At 58.8% G+C, this 25795-nt stretch overlaps 3 protein-coding genes across 3 annotated transcripts; 1 reads left to right on the forward strand and 2 right to left on the reverse strand.

Annotated features, from left to right (window-relative positions):
- The first annotated feature begins 618 nt into the window (after nucleotides 1-618).
- Nucleotides 619-14347, forward strand: STX6 (syntaxin 6). Its single transcript, XM_054638244.2, has 8 exons — nucleotides 619-762; nucleotides 3175-3355; nucleotides 3868-3951; nucleotides 5586-5648; nucleotides 7721-7843; nucleotides 9035-9141; nucleotides 10633-10727; nucleotides 12199-14347. The coding sequence occupies exons 1-8, from the start codon at nucleotides 728-730 to the stop codon at nucleotides 12273-12275; spliced, it is 765 nt and encodes a 254-aa protein (XP_054494219.1). The 5' UTR covers nucleotides 619-727; the 3' UTR covers nucleotides 12276-14347.
- Nucleotides 14341-23527, reverse strand: KIAA1614 (KIAA1614 ortholog). The gene is made up of 9 exons (XM_054638772.2): nucleotides 22050-23527; nucleotides 21472-21535; nucleotides 20173-20322; nucleotides 18338-19569; nucleotides 18132-18261; nucleotides 16734-16938; nucleotides 16257-16369; nucleotides 15959-16143; nucleotides 14341-15470 (listed from the first exon to the last, which is right to left on the reverse strand). Exons 1-9 carry the CDS (start codon nucleotides 22642-22644, stop codon nucleotides 15277-15279), a joined length of 2868 nt encoding a protein of 955 aa, XP_054494747.2. The 5' UTR covers nucleotides 22645-23527; the 3' UTR covers nucleotides 14341-15276.
- On the reverse strand, nucleotides 22699-25732 carry LOC143694704 (uncharacterized). Its single transcript, XM_077182704.1, is given in 5 exon segments — nucleotides 22699-22749; nucleotides 23041-23372; nucleotides 25085-25186; nucleotides 25189-25426; nucleotides 25429-25732. Coding segments are annotated over 5 exon segments (1014 nt in total). The 5' UTR covers nucleotides 25720-25732.
- Nucleotides 25733-25795: the final 63 nt, after the last annotated feature.

Genomic DNA, 25795 nt, shown 5'->3' on the forward strand with positions numbered 1-25795 from the left:
AAACAAAGAGTTACAGACAGTCCAGGTACCCTCTTTTTGGGCAAAATAAGCCCAAAAAAGGACCCACGTTAACAGAGGATTAACCCTTAAAAGCAACAGCCTGTTGCATATTCATACACCTCATCCATGATGCATAAATTCCATTCAAACACAGGATTCTGTCTGGGCAGTGTCAGCTTCTTCCTCTGAATTTTAACAGCATCTTCATGGCTGAGCAAGGCAGGAAGAAGTTCATTTCTTCTGATAATGGAGCAATAAATTCTCTTTCTCTGAAAGATTCAGGTGTCCTGTGGCTACTATCTTGCTGCGAGTCCTTTCTTTAGAAAAAAAAGTATCCTACATAGCATTGTTTCTATTTTAACACTATGTTACAACCCAACACTATATTTAACACACTACTTAAAAAATTAAGACAGCTTAACTTTCTAAGATAACACATATAATATTCATTTGAATACTTGCTAAAAGCCAATCATAAAATACGCATTTTTCAAACGTGGGCGACCGGCGCTCAGCGGGAGCTTTTCAGGCAGAGCCGGGACAAGGCCGCGATCCCCCAGCGCACCCGGCGCGCAGAGCTCGGCCGCCGCCATGATAGGGTGACGTCACCTGCCACGCCCCACCCGCGCGCAGCGGGGGCGTGGCCCGCAGAGGGCGTTGTGTGGGCGTGTCCCGATGGAGGGGGCGTGGCCTGGCGGCGGCCGTGGCGTGCGGCGGCGGCAGCGCCATGTCGATGGAGGACCCCTTCTTCGTGGTGAAGGGGTGAGCGCCGCGCTCCGAGCGCGCCGGGCCGCGGGGAGAGGGGCGCCAAACGGGCTGGGAGACTCATCCGGGCGCGGAGGGGGCGGGCAGGGCCGCCGCGCAGCTCGGGAGGCCCGCGGAGCGGGGGGCGAGCGGCGGGCGGGGGTCTGTGTGTGAGGGGGGGAAAATGGCGGCCGGGCCCCCCAGTGCTGCTGAGGGGCTGAGGGAGGGCTGTGCGGGCTGTGCGGCCCGGCCAGCGAGGCAATGCAGGCAGCACGGCAGGGGCCGGGCCGCGGCCGGGCCTCCTCGGGCTCTGTGAGGGCCCCCCGGCCTTGGGGCCAGCGGGCAAAGCGGGGCTGGGGGCTCGCGGCTGGAAGGCGGGGGGACAATGGGGAAAGGTGGAGAGGAGCAGGGAGCAGCTGTGGGACAAACAATGGCCCTGAGAGGAAGCCTGCAGAGAACGCAGGGAAATACCAGCTAAAGGTGGCCAAAGGAAAATTGTCATTAATAGGGTGGAAGGAGCTCTGTTGGAGACGGTCCAGTGGACGCCACAAAGATGATTTGGGGTCTGGAGCATCTCTCTGGTGGGGAGAGACTGGAGGAGCTGGGCCTGTTTAGTCCAGAAAAGACAGAGGGGATCTCATCAGTCCATATAAATATCTCTAAGGGTGTCAGGAGGATGGTGCCAGACCCTTTGCAGCAACAGGCCATAAACTAAAACACAAAAAGTTCCACCTCAAGGTGAGGAAGAACTTTACAGTGAGGGTGGCAGAGCACTGGAAAATGCTTCCTAGGGAGGTCATGGAGTTTGCTGGAGACACTTCAAACCTGTCTGGAGGTGTCCCTGTGTCCCCTGCTCCAGGTGACAGTGCCTTGACAGGGGATTTGGACTGGATCATCCACAGAGATCCCTTCCAACCCCAGCAATTCTGTGATTCTGTGAAAGCAGCTCCATCACTAAACACTGCTCACGGGCCACCTTCAGCTTCTGCTGGGGACTGGTCTTCTGCCCCTTGTCACAGCAAAACAGCCCTGAGGGGCAGCACAGGGGCTCCTGGTGGGGTGTTTGGGAGAGCCGTGCAAGAACAAAAGCGTGGGAGGGGAAACTGATGCAGCCAGGGAAAGTGAATCCCTTTACCAGGTTGAACTAAGAGGAAAGTGTAGGAGTTGCCACGGGTGGGGAGCAAATGTCTGTCCTGTCAGACTTTCCAGAGATGTTCCTGCAGCGTGTGGGGAAGGGCAGGGAGGGGAAAGGGGATGTGCTGCCGCTCCCATGGTTAATTATTACCTGGCAGGTCGGAGGGGCTGCTGCTGGTGTAGAACTGCTCCTGGTTCGCTTTCCTGGTGTCTGTAGCTCCTCCCAGCAGAGGACACCCAGCTCTGCTTTACATTCTTGCTGCTGGGGACTTCCACAAGTGTGGAAAAACAAACAAAAAAAAACCCAACAAACAACCAACCAAACAAACCCAAAACTTGTGCTGGCAAGTAGAGGAGGGAATGAAGTTTTCCAGATGCTCAGTGCAGGCTGCTGGCTTTAGGGCACTCAGAGTGGCAGAGCAGTGGGAGGGACACGCAGTGCTGAGAAACTGCAGCTTAGACAGCAACTGGAGAACTTCAGGCCCTGGTGGAACTTAGAGAGCTGCAGTCCTGGCAGGACAGAACATCCCTTCATCTGCCCTGGGCCTCCCCTGCTTTCCTTCACTGGGGTGAAACATCTGACTGCTCTGTGCAAGCTCATGGTGGACACCAGCACAGTCTGATCTCATGTCCCCTCCTAATCCCAGCTCCCTGTGAACATGGGGGAGCAGTTCAGAGTTTGTAAATGCAGCTAACCACACTGAGAGTCTGTGACCCAAATTTACAAACCTGCTTGCCCCAAAGCAGAGCTGTCAGCAGTGCCTTCCCCTGCTGTGAATGCACTCCTCTCCTAAAGAGCTTAGAGCAGCAGAAAAAACTTGTGTTTCCTAAGCCACCATAGTAGGCCTGTGTATTTTTTTTAAATGCTGAATTAAAATAAACAATTCTGTACTCAACAATCTGCCTGGCTGTGGTGTGGGGACAGTTCTTGTAACTCTGTGTGCCCTTGGGGTATCTTACATGGGTAGTTGAGGGCCTTGAGAGGGCAATTTTTGAGAGGAATGCAAAGGGTGGATTGCCAAAGAGCTGCCTTGTTCAGACCCTCTGCCTGGCTTGCCTGGGTGACACTCAGCATCTTCCCCTGGACAAATAGGTCCCTTCATGAATAACTTCATGCTGCAGTGAGATGCAGGGCAAATCCTTATTTTACAAAATCAACACAAAGTTGTTGGAAGGAGAGATGTTTGGGGTGAAGCTGTGGCATCCCTGCTCAGCTGGACACGGGGCTGTCCCAGTGTCACTGCTGCAGGGCAGCTGGGGATAATTCTTGGCTTCTCTTCACTCTGCTGGCTGCAGGGAGGTGCAGAAAGCTGTGAACACTGCCCAGGGGCTCTTCCAGAGGTGGACAGAGCTCCTGCAAGATCCCTCCATCGCCACAAGAGAAGAAATCGACTGGACCACTAATGAGCTCAGGAACAACCTGCGGAGCATCGAGTGGGACCTGGAGGACCTGGATGAAACCATTAATATCCTTTCTGTGGCCCTTTGGGGGTAGCTGCACTTCTCAGGTTGTACTAAATAGCCAAGTCCCAGTGCTTGTCACTTTGCAAAAATCAGGATTGGATTTTGCGTTCTCAAATTGCAAATGAGACATTAAGGCAAGGATTTTCCTTTTGCCTTTTTGCAGAGTATATTCTGAGGGGCTTTGTTGTAGAAAGCCTATTGTGTTGTGTGAATCTGGATTTCTGCAGGGTCAGTTCATTCTCTAGGCTGCCTTCCAGAAATGCTCCTTTTCCCTGAGTGCTCCTGAAAACTCTGCACAGCACCACAGAACCAAAAAACACATGGAAAAGAGAAACCTTGTGTGTGTGCTTGAGCTTCATGGCACATTCCTGCTGTGTCTCCCATTCCATCCAGCCTGCTGCTCTTTGCTAGTCACATTGTGGGGCAGGCACACCACAGTGGCCCCGTGGCACCCTTTGTGTGTCTGTGTGTGTGCCCAGTGCCACTTCTGGGGGCTCCTTGACTCGGTGTCCAGGCATCGTGGAGGCAAACCCACGGAAATTCAACCTCGATGCCACGGAGCTGGGGATCCGCAAGGCCTTCATCACCAGCACGCGCCAGGTGGTCAGGGTAAGGAGCCTGTCCTTGGGGGGCCTGGGGGCAATGGGGGGCTAAAAAAGGAAATCTGTGCTGGACTGGGGAGCAGAGAACAAAGCTGCTACCTGCTGACTCTCAGGCTTCCTCCTCTTCCCTGTGTGTTCCCTCCTGGAGCTGCCCAGAAGGGTTTGGGGGTGCAGGTGCCCCATGGAATTCCCTCCTTTTGTGCTGCTGACCCTTGAAGCCTTCACAGTGCTCTGGGAGCCTGTGGTAGCAGGAGGAAGAGTGAAGACCCAGCTGCAATGTGCAAACTCTGCAGCTTCAGAGCTGAGGGAAATCTCGACAGTCCTGACCATTTGTAGCACTGGTTTTCAGCAACAGGGAGACCACTTTGAACACTGACAGGTGTTTATAGCCTGCTGTTATTGACATGGTGACTTCAACTTCCTACCACTGCAAAATAGTCCAAACAACCACTGGATTTATTTTTAACTTGAGGAAGACTTTTTTTTTAGTTTAAGCTTACACTTGAGAAGCAAAAAGGGGATTTTAACAACTTGGTGGTAACAAATAGAGAGGAAACATCTTTCCAAAGCCTGGTGACAAGCTGCTAGTTAGGAAGTTTTCTGCCTATTAATAGCTACACTGAGTTTCTGCTGTCCCTTATGACTCTGATGTTCCTGCTGCACAGAATGCACTGGTGTGGCTGGCAGCAAGCCTGTTCCCCTACCTGCAGTCCTGTGGTCTGGATGCAGTGCCTGGGAACTGATCCCACAACCACACTGGCCCCAGGTAGCAGGCACGTGTTTACTGCCTTGCCCATGGTGTAGTCCGCTCCCTAATGGGCAGGATCAGGCAAGCCTGCTCTCTGGTCCTCTTCTCCTGGCTGAAAAATGCTGGCTAATGGCTTTTGCAGCAGTGTCTCCCACTGGGAAATGAAATTTGTAAGTGGACCTGTGCAGCTGGCTTCCAGTTTCCATGGGGGAAATTTGTGATGTGCTACAGCCAGTGAGAATTAACCAAGTGGGATGTGGTGGTGCTCTTTGGTGATGTGTTGCATATCTCTGAACAGTAAAACACATCTGAATCCTCTGCTGGTGGATCAGCCTCTGCCAGATGATGCTGGCTCCTTGCTAATTTATGAAAACCAGCTTATTGTCCTAGGGAGCCTTCTGTGGTTAGTGACTTTCTGCAGGAATTCCAGCAAAAATTAATTGGTAGGAGAGAACACTGACACAGACAGGATGGCCACAGGACAGCAAATCCACCTTCTACTATGGAATATAAAACCAGATGCAGCTGGGAATAAAGCACAGGAGGTTACAGGCTTCAAGGCCTTGACAGACACTTCCTTACATTCTGTCAACAGGAACATTCATTTATTCACAAATCAGCATGGTTCTGGTTGTAGTGGAGAAAAATGAGTAGTAAATGAGGAATATTTTCAAAATATCCCAATGCTGTTGATTCCAGTATTAGTATAACAATGAAACTTTCTACAGTGTGTTTCCAGACTCTTCAAAAGTGTGGGTTTTCAAAGAAAATCTCCCTTCCCTCTTTCCCCCTTGTAGAAGCCTTGCTGGGTATAAACAGCCCTGTAGCACCCTGAATTTGCCTGTCACCTCAAATCCAATGCTCACATGCTCCTTCCTTTGTTGAATGAACAGGACATGAAGGATCAGATGTCAAACTCTTCCATGCAAGCACTGGCTGAAAGGAAAAACAGGCAGGTGAGAATGAGAAATGGGCAATTTATTTCTGCTACAATGTCTGTCCTGTCTGGTGTCCCTCCCCTTACAGGCCTCGGGTGTGGGAAGGGGCTCCCAGGCTGGCTGTGAGCTGTGTCCATTTGGCTGCCCTGGGAGAGCTGGTTCTCACAGGCTGCCAGCCTCTCCCAAGCCTCTCTCAGAGCTGTAAGTCAGCACTCACCATCTGGCTCTGTCTTCAGAGCTGCTTGTTTACAACTGTCAGCATTGCACCATCCCATGGAAAGGGAAATCTCCCTCCTCCTCCTCCTCCCCGGGGGGAAGCAGCTCAGAATCCATGTCAATGAGTGTAATCCTGCACTCTGCTGGATTTAGGAGCCAAGATGGTGCAATATCCTTTCATGCAGCTGCTTCTCGTAATAGCCATGTAAGAAGATGGAAGGAGCTCCAGGAGTCTGGTGTTGTCTGCACTTGTAATCTAAGGAATAGAAATAGATGCAGCTTGTGCTGCTTCCTGGCTGATGGAGAGGCTGTGAGGAGATACTGGAGCTGACTTCCAGACCCACTCCAGTAAAAGCTGATGTGTGCTTCATACAGTGAATTGTCTGTACTGCATCAGCCTTGCCACACGTGGCAAAAACAACAAACTGAGAAGCACAGAACTCATTCCTGAGCTTGTCACAGGGTTAATTAATGTGCTTGGCAAACACTCCCAGCAACAAAGTCCCTGACACCCTTGCTCAAACAAGTCTGTAGCTTTCCCTGTGATTTGCTGCTTTCCTTTGCATGAGGTTCCTGATAGCTGCAGGAGACCATATGGCTCAGCTCATGCAGTGACATCTGGTCAGGAAGGCTGACTTCCCCTTGCTGCCTTCCTCTCCCTTCCCAGCCCCTCACCTTCACTCCAGACTGCAGGGCTCGTGCTGGGCTTTGTGTCTGAGCAATGACCTGACCCTCACAGCCCAGGCTGGCAAACAGGCCCTTTCTATTGAAGCTGCAGGCAAAGCTAGTGAACTAAATAAAATATTAAATCAAAAGGAGCTGCCCTTGCCACAGACTGGAGTGACCAGGAGCTTGCTCAGTGTCTTGGGGGCAGAAAAAGCCAGATGTCCTGCTGCTGCCTGCATGGTCAGTCTGTCAGCTTTCCTCACCCCTCCTTGAACCTTGTCAGTCAGGTGAACCATAGACACTGTCTGGTTTTCAGCCTGACAGAGCAGCCTGGTCATTGTCTTGCTGTTCTTCAGAAATACTCAGTCACTGCATCCTGCCCACAACCAGGAGCTGCAGGATGGTCTCTACAAGTCAGCCTGGCTTCCACACTGGAGGGCAGAGTCCCTAACCCTTCCCTAGTGCTGCACTTCCTCACATGCAGCTCGTGTTCATTCTCCAGCAGCTGTAGCTTGGGTTATTCCTCTTTCAGGGACCAGACATATTTCCCTGAACCCTTTCAGGGACCAGACATATTTGGCTGGAAAGCCACTTGTCTGCAGGCTTTGCAGAGCTTATCTGTTCAGGTTGTAGGCAGGTAGCAAGAGTAACTTTGTATGCTGGCAGCTGAAGAGGCTGCTGGAGAGATAGGCAGCCTGGACCATAGAACATAAACGTACAGCCCTGCTCTGGTTATAGATTGCATTATTTTACTGTCAGCTCAACTGGTTAAGTACTTTATCCAGACCCTCTTAAGCCCCTGTCATTAGCAGAGAGGTCTCAGATGGAGCTGTACGTGTGTTAACACAATATACCCAGACACTTCCCAGCTCACATGTCCCAGCACACAGTGCTGCCTCCTGAGCAGGCCTCTGCCAGCCCTTTGTGCTGTGCAGGCCTCCTGCACACACAGGCCACACTCCAGCTCTCCTGCTGCTGGAGAGGCATCTCTGCAATCCCAGGCTGCAGAGACTTCCCAGGCTGGTGTTTTGGCTCTGTGTTGGTTTAGTTCCTGACAGCACTTTGGCTGAGCAGCAGCAGAGCAGGAGGAAGGGGATGCTGTGTGCCTGTGTACACGAGTGTTGCCTTGTCTGCCTTCCCACCTCACCCTGGAGACGGGCTGTGAGCAGACACAAAGGTGTTGCTAAGAGCTCTCTGCATCTGTTCAGGCACTCCTGGGAGAGAGTGGGAGTCAGAGTTGGAGCTCTGGACCTGACAAGTACAGCCGTCTGGACCGGGAGCTGCAATTAGCCAATTCACATTTCATCGAGGAGCAGCAAGCTCAGCAACAGGTAAGGCAGCTGGCATCACAGACTAAATAGCTTTGCTTGCCAACTGGGTGCCAGGGGGCTGCTCTGGCTCCAGGAGCCTGACAGTTCTCCTCTCTGCTTGTGGCATGTGTCTGTGCCTGCATTTCCTGTGCAGCACAGCTTTGGGTGATCTGGGCACAAGGTTTTTAACCCTGGAGGCGTGGGGCTTCTGCTGGGTTTAGGAGGCAGTTGGCACAGTCTGGAAGATGTAGCACACTAGGATTTAATAGTGCAAAGATTGCTGAAATCCTTGGAAGGGTAGAAACACTGCAAGAAGAAAAAGGCCCGTTTGTCTTATGCAACCTCCCCTGGATAAAAAATTTTTGGTGGTGTTTGTGTGCATCCCCCATCAGATCAGGCTGGGAGCAGGAGCACGCGCCTGCTTCCTTTTCCTGCCTTTGTCAGCGTGAGATTAGTGAGAAAGGCTGTGGGAGGCCTTGGGAGAAGCCCTGGTGAGGCACTTCCCAGCTGACAGGGGAGTTTGCCTGGAGAACTGCAGGGCCTTGACACAGGCAGTGACTGGGAGGTGACAAACTCTGCTAAAGCTCCTGAGCCTTGCTGCCACCTTGGCTTCCAGACACGTTTTACCTACTGACTGCAGGGGGATAAACAGCTTCAGAAATAGGTAACTAGGGTAAGGCTAATCCTTAGCGTGACTGTGCCCTGAAAATGACTTAAAACAGCAGCAGACTTATTCCTTTGGCACATTCAGAGCCAGGCTGGCTATTTATAGCTGTAGAAGCTGCCACAGCCTTCTGCTTGCATTAACCCCGTGTTAGCTGTGGCACATTCCAGGTGGCATTTCCCAGGCACAGCATCAGTGTGCCTCCCTGGCCTGCTCACCTTGCCAAGGTTTTGATGAGCAGCCCTTGGAGCTTTCCAAAGTCACTTTAGCTGTGCATGCAGCATGGATGAGCAGAAGCTGGATTTGTAGGGATGTCTGGAGACTGCAGCCTGCCATGGGGATGCCATGCCATGGAGACTTCCCCTGGTTGTCTCCTCTCCAGCATTTCTTAGGAATGCAGTCCTCATTCCTGGTGGCTTAGGTCTGAGCCCAGGCCTCACAGCTGATGTTGGCTGAGCAGCAAGTGCCTGTGCACTGGATGGGCTGGCTCCCAGCCAGCTGCAGGCAGCAGATCTGTAATTGCCCTCTTCTCTTCCCTTTGGCCCCAGCTGATTGTGGAGCAGCAGGATGAGCAGTTGGAGCTGGTCTCTGGCAGCATCGGTGTGCTCAAGAACATGTCCCAGCGCATTGGCGGCGAGCTGGAAGAGCAGGCAGTGTAAGTGTGAGACATGGGGGCAAAAACCTGGCACAGGGCTGGCTGCAGCATGGCTGGATGTCCTCACACACCCATCTCTGCCTCTGCTAGAGCCTGGAATTCACTGGTGCCTCAGGCATCCTGTGGAAAGCATTTTATACTGCAGTCCCCAAGGATCCAGCTGCAACCTCCTTCCTTTAGAAGGCTGCATCTAGGGCAGGCTGAACTGCCACCTTACCTTTCCTCTTCTCCTTTCCACATGCTCCCCCTCAGGCAGCCAGCAGATAAGGGAGGGAGGGGCTGTGCAATGCAGATCCTGGCCACTTCTGCACTCTGCAGGGTTTTGTGCTGCCCCTGGACAGCTGCTGGGGCCAGGAGCTCTCAGCTGTGCCCTGAAACACACAGCACAGAGCTGCTCTTCATCACTGAAGTTAAAAATAACCCTCACCCACGCAAAGGGTTAAAGGGCAGCTCACCAAGTCGTTTTGCATCCATCCATTTACATATAAATTAGATTTCTTTCCCAGTTCTTGTCCTTTGCAAACAAGTTCCCAGTTGTGCAGGCTAGCAGCTATGCTTCCAGAAAGGCTTGAAGGGTTCATGCCTAAAACCCCTCCTTGTCTGGCTGGTAGGAGTCTGGAGGGCCATGTCCCTTGTGAAGTGATTTCATCTTGGATGGAGAGGAGGAACTTTCAACCTGTGTGAAGCTGTGCAGCATGAGAATCCTCTGCTCTCACAGAGGAGATTGGTGTGGTGTGTCTGTTTCTAGATCATCACACGAGCCATCAATGCTTGCAAGATTAGCTCATAACTACCACTGTGAGGTTTTCCCCACTGAATGAAGGTTTAACAAGTGCCCTGGCACTCCAGATGAAGGAGTCTGTCCTTTTAAGTGCATTAAGCTTTAAAGTCCCACTGGCTGGAGACAATTGGATTAGTACCTTGACTCTGGATGTACACTGGCATTGACAAAGCACAGATTCAGGAAGGCTTTCAGATTCATTACAGTCACTGTGTGGAGGAAGTAAAAGGGTAACTTCCATGCAGAGCTTGAAAAGCACCTTAAAAGCAACTGCAGATCTCATTCCCACTTGATACATGACTGAAACAAGATTTTAGTTTCAACTGCAAGCCCTGAAGAAGAAAAGGGATTTAAAGTCCCAGCTGACACGTAGATGCTAATCACAGATTATAAATGAGACGTTCCTTTTGTAAGGAGGAAGGCCCTCCCCCACTCCTCACCTTGCAGATGTGTGTAGAGTTCAGCCACAAACACCCAGGGGAGGCTCAGTCTGGCAGGAATCCCCAGTTACCTCCCACCAAAGCAGAGCTGCTGTTTCAGCAGCTTTTTTCCCCTCCCTCGGGTGCTTCCAGGAGAGGAAGCCACATTCATTTGGTGTGCCAAGGTGTGATACTCAGCTCACATCAGTGCTTGGATCCACGTGTGTGAGCGTGGTGCAGAATGCCCAGGGATGTGCCACGTGCTGAGCAGTGCCCTGCCTGTGTCCCCAGGATGCTGGATGACTTCTCCCACGAGCTGGACAGCACTCAGTCGCGCCTCGACAACGTCATGAAGAAGCTCGCCAAAGTGTCTCACATGACGAGTGGTAGGTCCTGGGAAGGGGGATCCAGTCCTGGAAAGGGACAGACAAACCCTTGGGTCTTCAGGCTGGGACACTGTGCTCCCACCCAGCCAGCCAAGGGGAGGGAGCAGCTCTCAGTCCTTGAAAGAAGGGGAAGGGTTCCAAGCCGGCAGCTGCTCCTGCCCAGACGCTGCTCTGCTGCCTGTCCCCTCCCTTTGTTTTATTTACAGATGCCTTTCTATTTATGCTGCTACTGCTGGGAAAATCCCCCTCTAGCTGCTGGGAGGGGAAGCTCTGCAGCCTCCTGCTCTGCTGCACTTTCCCGGGCTGCCTGTGGAACAAAAGCTGTCAAGGTGCCATTAAACACCGGCCACCAGCACCAGAATGCCTGCAGCAATCCCCTTCCCAAATCCCACCTGCCCTGGGGCTGCTGGTGCCTTCAGGCTGCTGTGGGTCACATCTCTCTCAGCTGGTAGAGGAAAGAGCTGAATTCTGTGCAGAACCCACAGAAAAGTCCTTATAAGGCTGTGCCTGAAGCCAGAGCAAACAGGAAGCCGGGCCTGGCTGCCGGGAAGTCCCGGCTGTGGCTGCCTCTGAGCCTGGCACCGTGCCCAGCCAGCACCTCCTCCAGCACCCCTCTCCCCTGGCTGCCCAGGACCTTGGGAAGGCAGCAGCCTGTCAGGAGGAAAAGCATTCCTGCTCTGCAGGATTAGGCTGTCCGAGGGATTTATGAGGTAGTGGGAATACAGCCCCAGAGAGACCACTTGGAGTGCTGACGGTGCACTTTGGGTCAGCAGTGGCTCAGCAGCAGCACAAACACGGCTGAACCCTGTGTCTCTGCCCTTTCCTCTGGGAAAACCCATGGATCTCTGCAGAGTGTTTCTGAGTGTTGTGAAAGAGCTGGAATTTCTGCTGGAATCACCTATTCCAGGGCGAGCAGGAGGGCTCTTTCTGGGGTAGCTGCTGTGCCTAGGAGTTGAGGGGGTGCCAGCAGCCCTGTCCCCACTGCTGCACCGTCATCTCACGGGGCACACAGCAGCTCTCAGAGGTGATGAGCCAATGAGGTGTAAAGATGTCCAGGGAAACCTGATTCCTGGCCCTGTCCTAAGGGAAGCCGCCACAATCTCTTCCTGGCAGAGCTCCTCAAGGCAGCTTCCACCGGATCCCCTCTGGTTCCTCTGGCAAACAGATTGCTCCATGAATGAACAGCAAACACAGCAGCTCTCTGCTTGTTCCTCCCAATTGCTTTGGAGCCAGCTTTTCAAAGCTGTTTGAACTTGGTTGGGAAGAAGCCTCAGAATTCCCACAGCTGTTCCCAAACCCCAGTGTATCCTGGAGGAGAATGCCTCACTTCAATATTCAGCACCACAGCCTTTCCCCCACAGGAATTGTTGTTTTGGCTTTTTGTAGCTTAAGTTTGAATTTGGTTCCTAGCAGAACCAAATTTTTCTTCTCCACTAAAGCAGGAAGACTGATGCTTTCCTTTTCTTTCCAGATCGACGGCAGTGGTGTGCAATTGTTGTCCTCTTCGTCATCTTGCTAGTGGTGCTCATCCTGTTTTTTGTCCTGTGATGACAAAAACTGAACTTCCTGGGACGCCCCCTGCCCGCCCCCTCGCCCCGGCAGTGCGGGCAGTGAAACTCTGCCCATTTCCGTCCGCCCACAGACAGAGATCCCCGGCAGGAGCGCCCGCGGCCGCTCTCACCATCCTCCTCCAAGGACTGCGGCATCTCCCCTGGCCCGGGGAGGGGCTGGAGCGCTGGGGCTGCCCCCTGGGCCCGGGCTCCGGCTCTGCGTCCCTGGAGCTGCAGGGGCGCCTCACCCCGCGCTCCCACCCGCTGCAGGTAGGAGCCGCTGGACACGGAGCAGCGAGCCCTGGGGAGGATGGGACGGGGGGGAGGAGTGACTGAATTCACTGAGCATTACAACCTGCCTTGCCAGTGCCAGCCTCAGGCATTACTGGGAAGGGTGAATCCCCCCCAAGCCACAGCAAGGGAGGGGAGCCCTGGCCCTGCTCCCCGTGCCCCTCCCTGCCTCCTGTGGGCGGGCTCTGTAGCACCAATTCACTGCCGAGAGAGCACGGCGAGTCCTAGCAGAGCTTTCCTGCCCCCTCCCTGGGCAGAGGGCAGAGCTGTAGGGTCTCATGTCCTGCCATCGGCCACCCAGGCCCCATCAGACACCCCAGAGCCTCAAACCTGGGGTGCTGCACACTGAGCACTGGCAATCAGCTGTGAGCCACAGAGGGAGAGTCTTGAAGCTTTTAAACTTGCCTCCCTCATTATACAGGCCTCTAAAGCTCATTGACTGATGCTTTCTTTGCCCTTGTATAACTGAGTCACTGCTTCTGTTTAACAGCTGCTTCCCTTTGGCAAGTGATTTGCCAAGTCTAAAATAACTTATTTTTTTTAAGAAAATAAAAAACTCTAAAGATTTTTTTGATGACCATTAGAGCCACGTTCTCTCTGCGGGTGCATGACACACATGATCAGAGGAACAGTGCTCAGTGATGTATTTTAAGTGTACATGAACTTGTAAATAGGATGTCTTAATTTTTCCCAACTGCTATTTTTTGGACACCTCCGTTGTAAGCAACCAGAAGGCGGGAGATCCAAAGTTAGATCATGTTTCCATATTCCTCCCCAGTCCTTTTGTTACCTCCCAGTTGTTTGTCACTCCAGTTGTCTCAGCAGGGTTGGATTCCCTACAGGGAATGTGGAGTAGCCAGGTGGGCAGTACCAAAAATGTGAAGAAAGCTCACCTGGGCAGTATCAGTGCAGAGGAACAGGCAGAGGGACTGTGCTGCAAGCACCAGTTGTGGGATGGGGAAAGCAAAAACGGTTTCTTACTCCAGACTGCTCCCATATTTTAAGTTGCAAGCATGAAAAGACTCAGCACAGCCTGGCTTATGGCTCCCAGATGGGGCTGGGGGAGGAACTTAATTGGCACTGACGCAAAGACTTCTGCTGAAATTGCAAATCACCCCCAAAATCATCCACCCCCCGCCTTAGAGTCTTGCCACCGGACGGCTTTACCTCCGGAACTGAGCACTCCTCCCCCTCCCGGCTCGGCGGCTCCCTCCGAGCTCTGCGGGCCCCGTGTCCCTCCCGCAGGCGCTGCATGCGCAGCCGGCGGCTCGGTGCCTTCCGCAGCCGGGCGGGGCCGCACGGAGCCGTCCCGCCCGCCCTCCCGGCTGCTCGTCAGTAACGCACACGCGGTGCCTCGGCGCCCACCCGCACTCACCAGTCGAGTGGCTCCTTATCCTTGCAGAGAGCATCCCCGCAGGGCATAGGTGCTGTCTGCTTTCCAAGGCTGGCTGTAGCAGTGTCTGTGGCACTCACTCGGCGGGGCTGGAGCTCTCCAGGAGCAGGTTCCCAGGAGCACGGCTCTGGGCAGGGAGCAGGGCTCGCTGCTGCTGCTGCTGTTTGCACACCTCTGATCGCCGTGTTCCTTCCAGTGTGTTTGTGCATCCTTCGGGAATGACTCCCATGTAGGAGTGCTCCTTTGGTAGTCCAGGGGGTGCCCCAGCTGCTGGCATCACCACAAGCCACCCGAGTGTCTCTGCTCCCTTCCCCCGTGTACATTTGCTTTTCTGTCGATGGTGGTGCCCTTCCCTTGAACACTAAATAAAGGTGCAGCAGCCTCGATCTCCACTCTTCCTTACCTGACTCTTGCTCCCGGGACAAACTCGGGTGCCCTGGCATCAGGGAGTGGGAAAAGCTCTCCCCCAGCATTTGCCAGGCATCACCATCCTGGTTTTTGAGACATAAGCAGCATCTACAGTTTCTGGGGTCACCTCAGCATTGTGGGCAGCTGTGCCCAGATGTGGGGCACCACCATGCAGAGGGCAGCCATTGCTGCTGGAGACACTCCACGGATGTGTTTTGCCTTCCACAGCTGGAAAAAAGAACCCCTCAAAATCCCCACGGAGCCCTGCAGGTGGCTGAGCCCCCCCACCTGCCTGCCCAGGGCCCCCCCAGCACCACAGCAAGGCCAGGAGGTGGCTGGTGGAGCAGCAGGGCCATGGGAAAACAGGTAGCAAAGGCCACAAGCACCAGCCCAGCCCCTCCATGCCACAAGCCAAGGGCACTGTTTTGTTATTGCAGAGATGTATTTTTGGGTTTCAGTTTGCAATAATTTAAAAGAACCTCACCAGCCCTCCAGCACAAGGTGGCAGTGCTGGCAGGAAGCCCCTCTGTCTCCTGGGGTCACAGAGATGGGGTGTCCCCATGCTGGTCACCCCAGTGCCCATCAGGACAGATGCACCCAGCTCTGTTGGGGCCAGGCTGTCCCCTGTCCCCCACACCTGGGCAGCTCCTGGAGACACCGGGATGTCCTTGCTCCCACACTCTCTCCCAGGGGGACAAGGAAAGCCCCTGCAGTGGAGCCGGGCAGGTCCTGGCACTGTGAGGCAGCTTGGTCCATGCTATTCTGCAGCATCCTGGGGCATCAGTGGGATATCGTCCTCCTCCCATCAGTGGGACATGTTCCTCCTCTTGTCACTGGGACATCCTCCTCCTCCCATCCCTGGGACATGCTCCTCCTCCGGCCGGGCTCGGCAGGAGCGGTGGCGGGGCTAGCGCGGCGCGGGGCGGTGCCGCAGCACTCGCAAGGACAGGCTGTCAGCGCGCAGCAGCAGCTGCCGGAGCCCGGCCAGCCCCAGCCCCGAGACGGCCGCGCCGTTCACCTGCAGGATCTCGTCCCCCACGGCCAGGAGCCCCGCGTAGAGCTTGGCCGTGCCAGCATCCGCCATCTCCTGCACGTAGACACCTGCAGAGGGAACGGGCGTGGCTGAGAGCCCAGGGGCTGCACAGAAACAAACCTGTGATAAACAGCCTTTGGTGAGGGCTGTGTGTCCCAAGCCAAGCGCTGAGGGACACATGGGATTGATTGTGTGATGGCAGTGTCCCCCCTCCTGCATCAACTCTGCAGCAATGGAGCAAACCCCTGCACCCACGCCCGAGCTCACCCCTGGAGTGGGATGGGAGCCACCATGGAGGGATCAGTGTGCCAAAGCTTTGGGATGTCCCACAGTACCTGTGTCCAACAATGGAGCAACCCCTGCACCCGTGCCAAAGCTCACCCCTGGGGTGGGATGGGAGCCCCCTGAAGTGTGCCAAAGCTTTGGGCTGTCCCACAGTACCTGTGTCCAACAATGGAGCAACCCCTGCACCCACACCTGAGCTCACCCCTGGGGTGGGACGGGAGCACCATGGAGGGATCAGAGTGTGCCAAAGCTTTGGGCTGTCCCACAGTACCTGTGTCGGGCCGGCCGTGCCCGGAGGTGACGGAGAAGCCGAAGGCGCCGTGGGGCGGCCGCTGCAGCTCCAGCTGGCTGGTGCCATCAGGGAACACCTGCACCACGCGCCCCACCGCGCGCAGCTGGCCCGGAGCCCCGATGTCCTCCACGCTCAGCGAGCGCTGCGGCCCCGAGCCCCCCTTCCTGTGGGCAGAGGGGACAAGGGAAGCTGCTGCAGCCCCTGGTGGCACCGAGCCACCACAGCATCCCAGAACAGCGTCCTGGGCGCCGCAGGGACATGCCAGGCCCCGTCCTACCTGTCAGCTGTGGTCTGGGGCAGGAGGTAGGCACTGGCACGAGGTGTCTTCCCCAGCTGGGGATGCAGGCTCTGGACAGAGGCAGCTTTTTGGGGCTGGCAGAAGGGTGACACCTGGGGACAAACACCTGGCTGAGATGGGGACAAACATTGTGCAGTACTGCAGTGCTTCGCCCACTGATGTGCCGAGGGAATGGAGGAACTGGGACATCCCATACACCTGGAGCACTCCCCAGCTCACTGCTGAGGAGGGATGAGCATATCTGTGCTTCCACTACCACCCCTCTCTCCCTCCTTCCCCCTTCCACTTCTCTCTTGGCTCTGGGCTTTTCAAACACAGCAGGTTTGGAGTGGCTCATTCGCCCGTGCCCCCTCCAGGACTGCCTGAGCCACAAATCCACACTCAGCAACATTTCATCCCAGCCCAGCATCCTTTCCCTTGTGTCTCCCCATGGCACCCCCTCATGTCCAAGCTCACCAGCTGCAGGGACTGCAGGGATGGTGACTTCTTGACGCCGGGGCTGCCCTGCGGGGAGCCGCTGGGGGCCGGCAGCTGCTCCATGCTGTAGCAGCGGAAGCGGCCCAGGCGCTGCTTGGTGCTCTGGCTCAGGCTGCACAGGAGCTTCTTCAGCCCCGACACCGAAGCGCTGCTGCCCTTGCGGCTCACAGGCCGCCCCGGCTCCCTGGGGGCAGGAGGAGAGGTGTGGAGGTCACACACCGATGTCTGCAGGACCTGCAGCTGCCTCCGGGCTGGGGCTGCATCCTGACCCACCCCGGCAGCCCCGAGAGCTGCAGCACGCTGAGATCGGGGTACACGGTAAAATCGGGGTGCACGCTGAGATCGGGGTGCACAGTGAGATCGGGGGCAGCCTCCTCCCCGCAGCAGTGCCCCAGCACACACAAGTTTGTCACTACCCAATGTGACCCGAAGGGCTCCCTCCCTGTTTTCTCCATTATTTCAGGGGTTTAACACATCTCAGAAGTCCCCTGCTCGGCCCCAAGGGGTCACATCCTGCCAGCGGGCTCAGAGGACCCGGCACCACCTTGGAACTGTCCTGCCAGGCTAAGACACGAAGCACCAGGCATGGGGCTGGCAGGATCGCACTTGGAAAGCCCCAGGGCAGATGATTTTCCTCAAAAGGGAAGAACCCGACACCAGTGAAACGCCTCTGTTACATCTGCTCCAACATCCCTGGGCAGAACCAATGTGGGGAAACGCAGCTCCCCCAAACACAGGGGGCACATGGTAACCCCCACACTGTGGTTCCTAGGAGGTTTTTGCACCCAGGGAGCTCAACCCAGCAGTGCCCGGTTTGGGACGCCAGGGCTGCCCTCTTTGGGATGCTCAGGGCTGGCCAGTGTGGGATGCCAGGGCTGCCTGGTTTGGGATGCCAGGGCTGCCCAGTTTGGGATGCCAGGGCTGCCCGGTATGGGATACCAGGGCTGCCTGGTGTGGGATGCCAGGGCTGCCCTGTTTGGGATGCTCAGGGCTGCCCTGTTTGGGATGCTCAGGGCTGCCCTGTTTGGGATGCCAGGGCTGCCCAGTTTGGGATACCAGGGCTGCCCAGTTTGGGATACCAGGGCTGCCCTGTTTGGGATGCTCAGGGCTGCCCAGTTTGGGATGCCAGGGCTGCCCGGTGTGGGATACCAGGGCTGCCTGGTTTGGATGCCAGGGCTGCCCTGTTTGGGATGCTCAGGGCTGCCCTGTTTGGGATGCCAGGGCTGCCCAGTTTGGGACGCCAGGGCTGCCCGGTATGGGATACCAGGGCTGCCTGGTTTGGATGCCAGGGCTGTCCAGTTTGGGATGCCGGGGCTGCCCAGTTTGGGACGCCAGGGCTGCCCTGTTTGGAAGCCATGGCTGCCCGTGCTCACTCACCCGTATGCCGCGCTGCCGGCCGGGTGCCGCTGTGGCTGCGCTCCCGACATCCCGGCACCTTCCCCGGCAGGATCAGCATCCTCCGGGGGCACGGCGGTGACAGGGCTGCCAGCGGGGTGTGACAGCGTCCCTGCAGCCACAGAGAGACAGTCACACGCCTGTTTCACTGGGGACACCCCCCAGCACCCCATGCGTGGGGCTCTTACCTCTGCCCGCCCCCGGGGCGTCCTGCCCGTGGGTGTTGTTGCAGTTGTTGGTGGACAAGGCACGGAGGGGGCTCCCCGGGAGCCAGCGGGGGCTGCAGGGACTGCGCCGCTCGGCCGGCCCCGCCGTGCCCCCGGGCTGCGGTGGGGCTGCGCTGCCAGCATCCGGCTCCGGGCCCCGGGCTCCTTGGCTCGGCGCCTGGCGGCTGCTGCTGGAGAACAGCGCTTTCCTGCAAGGCACCTGGGCGCAGGCCTTCTTGGTAGGAGGGGGAGCAGGGACGTGGGTGCCTGGGATGGGGGTGCTGGTCCTCAGCTGCGAGGAAGGCTCCAGGGGCTCACTGGGCTGCAGCGGGGAGCGAGCTGTGTTCCCCGCTCCCTTGCTGCTGCGCCCCAGATGTCGATGGGGTTCCCCATCTTCCCGGCTGCTGGTTCTTCCCGGTGGTGGGGGGCAAACAGTGCCCGGACCCGAGTCCCCGTCCTCGGGGCCGCCGCTGGCCGCACACGTCCCCTTCCTGGCCCTCGGCTCCGGCTGCGGGGCAGCGCGGGGAGTTCTGTGCCCGCGAGTGCGGGGGTCCCGGTGCCCCCGCAGGTGGGGGCTGCGGGGTCCGGCCTCCTCGCTGTCCGTCCGGCAGCCGTCGGAGGTGTCGGTGCTCTCCAGGGCCGAGTCCACCTCGTCGATGTAGGTGACATCCCCGATATAAGTCTCCTTGATCTTCTCGGTGTGGATGCGCTGCCGGGAGGGCAGGATCCACAGCGGGGACCCTCCTGGGCCCAGAGGCCGGATTTTAGGCTCTGTCTGGGCAGCGCCCGGCCCTCTGCCATCCCCTGGGACGCTTCTGTGTGCCGCAGGGCTGCTTTTGGCCAGGTCGGGGGCAGCTTGCGCGTCCGTGCCCCGGCCGGCGGCAGCACCAAGGAAGGAGCCGCAGGCGCTGCACTTGCCCCCGGCCACGAGGTCGCCCCCGCGGGCTTTGGGCTGGCCGGCGCCGTCCCCCGGCTGCCTGCTGCCGGCCGGCTCCGGCGAGGCGATGGCCGAGCCCAGCGCCCGCCGCTGCCGCAGCTGCAGCCGCTCCAGGTACCGCACCTCGGCGTCCCGCGCCGACTCGTCCTCGAAGCGGACGCGGGACGGGGACGGTCCCCGCGGCCGCCGCGGCCGCCCGCAGCTCGACTCCCCGCTGGACGAATCGCTCAGGCTCCCGCCGTCCCGCGGGGCGACGCTCGGCCTCCCGCCCGGCTCCCTGCCATGGGGACAGACAGACGGACGCCCTGCAGGCGAGCTGCTCGGCAAGCCTGGGAAAGCAGGGCGGGAGGGGGAAAACCCAGTGCGAAAGGAGGAAAGTGCAAAACCCAGCGCAAGGAGGAAAGTCCGGCCGGTGCTGCCCGGGCGGTGCACCTCCCTGCTTCCCTCCAGCCTGAAGCTGAAATCCGGAGGGGCCGCGGCACCTCCCTGCTGCCAGGGCTCGACCTCCATCGCCCCTTCCCTGCCCGAGGTGTGTGGTTAATCATTCCGGGAACACCACATCGCACATGACCTGGCGAGATGCCGCTGTGGTCCAGCCTCCAGCAGCGAGGAGTTTTCCCTCCTACCAGTTTTCCCTCTCGCCCAGGAAAACATTCCCCATCAGCTGGGAAACGCCATCCTCCCACCACTGATACTTCCGTGTGACCACAAACCACAACTAACACCCAAACACCGCGCTGTGAAGAGGTTGGGCACATCCCGAGTATGAGGCACGGATCCCAGCTCCACACGCGTGCCTGCACACATGTGCCGGCTCCAAACCCCGTGTGGATGCGCCCCAAACCCGGCCGAGGGCCTGGGAACGCCGTGGAGCACTGACCTGGGCTGCGGGACGGCGCTGGGGAGCAGGAGGATGTCGTGGCTGGCGCGCAGCGGGTTCGTGCGGGCCTTCATGCGGGCGCGCTGCAGCAGCTGCTTGGCCTGCTCGTGCCGCGGGCTCAGCTCCAGCTCCTGCCCGGCCACCGAGGCCCTGCGGCCCCGCAGCGGGCAGCGGGATTAGGAAAAAATAACAGGGATTAGACGTGCTTTAACAGTGACGGCGAGGCTGCCCTGCCCAGGGAAAGCGGGGCTTGGCCGCCGTTCATGGGCGGGCTGGCGGCCACGCCGGGGATGGCCGGGCGGGGACCTCCCCTCCCCGTGCCAGGTGAGACCGTGGGGCGGGCTCAGCACCCACCCAGCTCGGGCACAGCCCCAGCACCCACCCAGCTCGGGCACAGCCTCAGCCGAGGCAGTGCTTTGTGCCTCAGGCACCCCCGAGCTGGACAGGGAAACAGGGCAGGCACCACTTCCCATCCCTGCCTGGAGGGAGGTTTGGGGTGGCCCCCTGACCTGATTGTCTGGCTGCCTTCCCTTCCCTTGCAGGGGGCCTTTCCCCGCACCCCCAGCCCCCTCTGAGTGCAGGGTGAGGGACCTGACAGCTCTCCCTGCTGCACCACTGCCTTCCTGGCTGGCCATGGCCCTAATCCTCCTGATTAAAATAATCAGCTCAGGCAGCCTCCTCGGGAAGCCTGGCCTTAACCTCTTCAGTGCAGCACGGTGGGCACACGCTGCCCCCTCAGCAGCACCACGGGAGGCCCAGGCCTCCCCCAGGCTTTGGCTGCCCTGTCCACAGGAGGTGCTGCATCCCTGGCTCTGCCTTGCACCCCCATCACTGATCCAGCTGCCAGAGCAGAGCAGAGCAGAGGCAGTAACCACAACACTGGGAGGGTCTTTCCCCACTCACTGATCTGCCCTTTGCAGCCCCCAGCCTCTCACCTGCCTATGCCACCTCTTTATTTTTAGTCCGTACCTGTAAGGTTTTCCATTAGCCCAACAAGATTACACACTCCTGCTGCCTCGATCCTCTTAAGCACCTGGAGCAAATTTCTGTCCCATTCTCTTCCCCAGTTCCCTTCCTGCCCTGGCATCCTGGCAGGGATGTCCTGAGCTCAGAGACCAGGGGACACCCGGCTCCTGTCCCTTGTCCCACCGAAGCATCACTGGGGCCCAGCCACACTCCCTCACCAGCTGCCCCACAGCCCTTCCCTGGAGCTGCTTCAAAAGGTGCATTTAAAATACAAGACTGGGGAGTGGGAAAGAAGGAAATGTCCATTTTTGCCCCAGGCTGGGACTGACCTACCTGCAGCCCTCAGCATCCTGCAGTGAAACCCCTGAGTCCCAGTCCCCATCGCTCGCTGGCATCTCTGAAATGCAGGAAGGACAAGGCATTAGCCTGGTTGGATAGCACCCCCATATATCCCATCCCACCACCCTGCACAGGGCTCTCCCAGATATTTGGCTCTGGGAGATCACAAAGGAGTGGAATGTGGGGCAACAGCACCTGGCTGTAGGTGTGGGACTGTGGGGATGATGGGCATGGGGTCATCGGGGCAGATGCTATCAAAGGAGAAATTTATTCTCTTTTCTGGTGGCAGCTTGCAAAGGGACAGTGATGCCCACAGACCTGGTGTGTCCCCGAAATTTTCTCGCTTTTGCTTTCAGCAGTGAAATTCCTCACCAGGACACCAGAGGGAACTGACAGGTATCACCCATGAGCACCTCCTACATCCTGGTGCAGGGGATGGGCAGCCCTGGGGTGTGAGGCAGCAGGGAGCTGCACCTGCAGCGTGGGAGGCTGGAGGACTCCCGTCATCCCAAAGGTTTCCCCTCCCGTCATCCCAAAGGTTTTCCCTCCCTCCCACCTTCCCAAACACGCACCGGGAGGGGCGAGGCCCAGCACCTCGTGCAGCAGCCGCCGGTTCCTCTCCACACGCTCAGCCAGCGAGAGCCTCTCCCAGCTCTGGGCCGCGGGCACGGAGGGACGCCCCCGGTCCCTCAGCGGGCTCCGGGCCGCTTCATCCAGGGCGGGTCTCTCATGGAGGGAGGCGCAGTGCCAGGACCTGCTGCCCTTGTCCGGGGGCAGCTCGGCGCCGCCGGGCACATCTCCCCTGGCTGCCGGCACCCTCCAGAGCCCCGGGGTGCCGCCGCGGGCTGCGGGGGCGCTGCCAGGCTCGGGTTGCCCCCCGTCCAGCAGCCCGTCCGTCAGGTAGGTCCGGAGCTGAACCCGCGGCTCCACCTCCGCCTTCCCCCGCCGGGGCCGCGGCTTCTTGGGCGAGGGGCGCTCGGGGGCAGCCGCGGGGGTCCCGGGCCGCCCGCCCCGCTTCTCCTTCAGCGCCTTCACCTTGCCCTCCAGCACGGCGTGCGGGCCGCGGAGCTCGGGGCGCTCCGGCGGGGCCGGGCCGCGGCCGCCCTGGGCGTGCTGCTTGGGGGGCCGCGGCAGGCGCCGTGCCTCAGCGGGAGGGCTCCCCTCCATGGTTCCTGCGGGGATAAAACCCACGGAATGACCCCTGCCCACCCACAAAGGGCATCACCGCACCTGCCCTGCGGGGTAAATGCACGCAATGCCACCGGCGTGCGCCTGGAGAGGAAGGGGACAGCGAGGTGGCACAGCATCAGGCCACCCATCCACCCCGAGCACCGACATCCTGCCAGCATCACTGGGGAGCAGGAGGAATGGGGCAGCAATGAGGGATCGGTGGTTCCCCAAAACGGGTGGCCAGGGGCTGGGCAGCAGCGCCAGTGCCCACCCACACTGTTCCAGGTGTCCTGGAGCACCCGGCAACAAAACCCGGAGGGAACTGACACTTCCTGAGCGAAACCAGGGCCCCAAACCTCCGCGGAACATAAATCCCTCCCGGCAACAACTCGCCGAGGTGCCAGCGGGCAGAGCCAGCCCCTGCTCCGCCCCGGCCCCGGGGCCACACGTGGCACTCGTCCTGCGCCCGCCTCGCCGGCCCGGTGGCGCCGAGGGGCCGCTGCCCTCCTGCACCCCGCCGGAGCATCCCGTCCCATCCCGTCCCATCCCGTCCCCGTGGTGGCCCTGGAGGAGCCTCCCCCGTGGCCGCGGTGCAGGAGCATCCCCGTGGCACCCCCGGGCCCCATGGCCGCCCCGCAGCCCCTCACAGCCCCAGGCTGAGCGGGACGGGGCCACGGGCGGGATGCGAGGGCTGTCCTTACCCCCGGAGCGGCATCGGGAGAGGGCTGGGAAAGAAGGAGAAAGAAAGCGGAAGAAGGGAAGGAAGCAGGGGAGGGAAAAAAAGAAATTAAAAAAAAAAAAACGGCCAAACCAGCAAATCCCAGCCCCTCCAGCCGAGCCCGAGCTCAGCCGCTTGGCTGGGCTGTGGGGCCGTGCTGGCCCTGCCTCCCGCCCCGGCCTCCTCCTCCTCCTCCTCCTTCTCCTCTCCGCGCACCCGGCCAAAGCCGGCCCGGTCCCTGCAGGGCCACCGCGGCCACCGCCACGCTGGGGACAGGGGCTGACCCCCTCCGCCACCCAGGGAACGCCCCAGGAGGGGAACCCAGCGGCCCGGGATGGAGGGATCCTGCCCCGGCCCTCCCTCAGGAACGTCCTTTGTCTGGGCTGCGGAGCGAAGCCGGGCCCTGCCCGGGGGATCTGTCCCGCATGTCCCCGCTGCTCCGCCAGCTCTCGGCACCTCCCTGCGAGCATCACACACTTTGCAGCTGTGCTAAATTCCCCTGCTTCCCGGACGCCAAATCCTGCTTGGACCCACGGCGAGCCAGAGCCGCGGAGGAGGGAGCCGAGCTGGGTGCATCCCTACACATTCCTACCCCCAAACACGGCATGCCTGCTCACTGCACACCAACACCCCCATCCTGCCCTGCTCCCGAGGCCCTGCACACCCACACCCCCATCCTGCCCCCGTCCTGAGGGCCTGCACACCCACACCCCCATCCTGCCCTGCCCCCGAGGTCCTGCACACCCACACCCCCATCCTGCCCCCATTCTGAGGCCTTGCAAACCCACACCCCCATCCTGCCCCCATCCTGAGGTCCTGCACACCCACACCCCCATCCTGCCCCGCTCCCGAGGTCCTGCACACCCACACCCCCATCCTGCCCCCATCCTGAGGCCCTGCACACCCACACCCCCATCCTGCCCTGCTCCCGAGGCCCTGCACACCCACACCCCCATCCTGCCCCCATCCTGAGGCCCTGCACACCCACACCCCCATCCTGCCCCGCATTCTGAGGCCCTGCACACCCACACCCCCATCCTGCCCCGCTCCCGAGGCCCTGCACACCCACACCCCCATCCTGCCCCACATCCTGAGGCCCTGCACACCCACACCCCCATCCTGCCCCGCATTCTGAGGCCCTGCACACCCACATCCCCATCCTGCCCCCCTCCCCAGGTCCCCCCACACAGGACGAGGGTCCCGGGTGGGCAGTGCTCACCTGGAGGTGCCAGGGCTGCCGTCTCTGAGGGCACCGGGGCTCTGAGGGGGCCCAGGGCGTCCCGGCCCCGCTCCGGCTGCCGCTTTAAGCTGTGGCTTTTGATATTCGTGATTGGTTTCATAATCCCGATCAAAAGGAAATCACCAGGATTATGAAATTGTTTTAATCCTCCTGGCTCTGGCCGCACCAACCCCTGCCAGCACGAGCAGCAAGAAATCACTTTTATCTTCTTAAAATGTCCCCGGCCACCCCGGTGGCCATGGGGCCCTCATCACAGCCAAACCTGAGCCCAAGGGCTTCCTTCCTTCCTTCCTTCCCCACAGGGGCTGACACAGGGGTGACTCCATGGGGGACAGAACGAGCATCTTCACTTGGCTGCTGGGAGGCAGGAAGGGCCAGCTGAGAGCTCTGTGTGGAAGAGCCCAGGGCAGAGGAACCACCCTCACCCTGTCCCCAGCACTGTGTCCAACCTCCCCTGTGACACCAGGACCCATCCTTACCTGCAGGCCATTCCAGAAAGGGATCCTGGCTCCTCTGCCTGGCCTCTGGAGGTGACACACGCCTGGGAGATGTCCCCATGGAGCTGGGGTGAGGTGCCAAAGGGCAGCAGGAGGGCTCCTGCCACCAGCCAGGCTCCTGCCACCAGCCAGGAATGCCAGCAGGGAGCTGTGGCTGGGATTAAACCTCCGGGAAGTGGCTGCTGTGAGCAGCAACAGGCTTAGAGTGATTTCAAGGCTCTGGGCTCTCTTCTGCAGGGAGATTGATTGCAGGAGGCAACGGAGAGATTTAAAGAGCAGAATAAAAGCACAGATCCCAAACAACCCAGGGCTGGGCTGCTCAGCCTCTGGTCACACAATGTGCTGGCAGGACACCACCTTGCACTGGGGATCAGCTGGAGAGAGGCAGCCAAAGGCTCCCAAAAGGACCACGAGCCTTTGGCCAGCACAGCACAGTCTGGGCAGGAGGTTCCCTCCAGCACCAGCCCCTGGCATGTTGTTGGGTGTGAGCTGGGCTGGTGCTGGGGGAAAGCTGGGCTGCCTCCTGTGAGCCCCTCCAACCCCTCCTCAGACAGCTCCCTCCTCCAAGCACCTCCACCTCCTCCCAGGACAGGGATGTCCTCCACCTCCAGCAACATCCCACAGCTCCCAAGAGAGCAGGAGCAGCAGGAGCCAATGCTCCGTGGGTGGATGCAGCACAGGGGTGGCACTTGG

Source organism: Agelaius phoeniceus, chromosome 8, assembly GCF_051311805.1.
Source record: "Agelaius phoeniceus isolate bAgePho1 chromosome 8, bAgePho1.hap1, whole genome shotgun sequence".
In the NCBI taxonomy this organism is placed as follows: Eukaryota; Metazoa; Chordata; class Aves; order Passeriformes; family Icteridae; genus Agelaius; species Agelaius phoeniceus.

Excerpts from the sequence above, each read along its gene's own strand:
- KIAA1614 (XM_054638772.2), bottom strand. The coding sequence starts at position 22,644 with ATGGAGGGGAGCCCTCCCGCTGAGGCACGGCGCCTGCCGCGGCCCCCC. Across the intron at positions 21,536-22,049 it reads GCTGGGCCTCGCCCCTCCCG|AGATGCCAGCGAGCGATGGG; the intron begins GTGCGTGTTTGG and ends CCTGCATTTCAG. Across the intron at positions 20,323-21,471 it reads CAGGATGCTGAGGGCTGCAG|GGCCTCGGTGGCCGGGCAGG; the intron begins GTAGGTCAGTCC and ends GCGGGGCCGCAG.
- STX6 (XM_054638244.2), top strand. The coding sequence starts at position 728 with ATGTCGATGGAGGACCCCTTCTTCGTGGTGAAGGG. Across the intron at positions 3,356-3,867 it reads AAACCATTAATATCCTTTCT|GCAAACCCACGGAAATTCAA; the intron begins GTGGCCCTTTGG and ends GGCATCGTGGAG. Across the intron at positions 9,142-10,632 it reads GAGCTGGAAGAGCAGGCAGT|GATGCTGGATGACTTCTCCC; the intron begins GTAAGTGTGAGA and ends CTGTGTCCCCAG.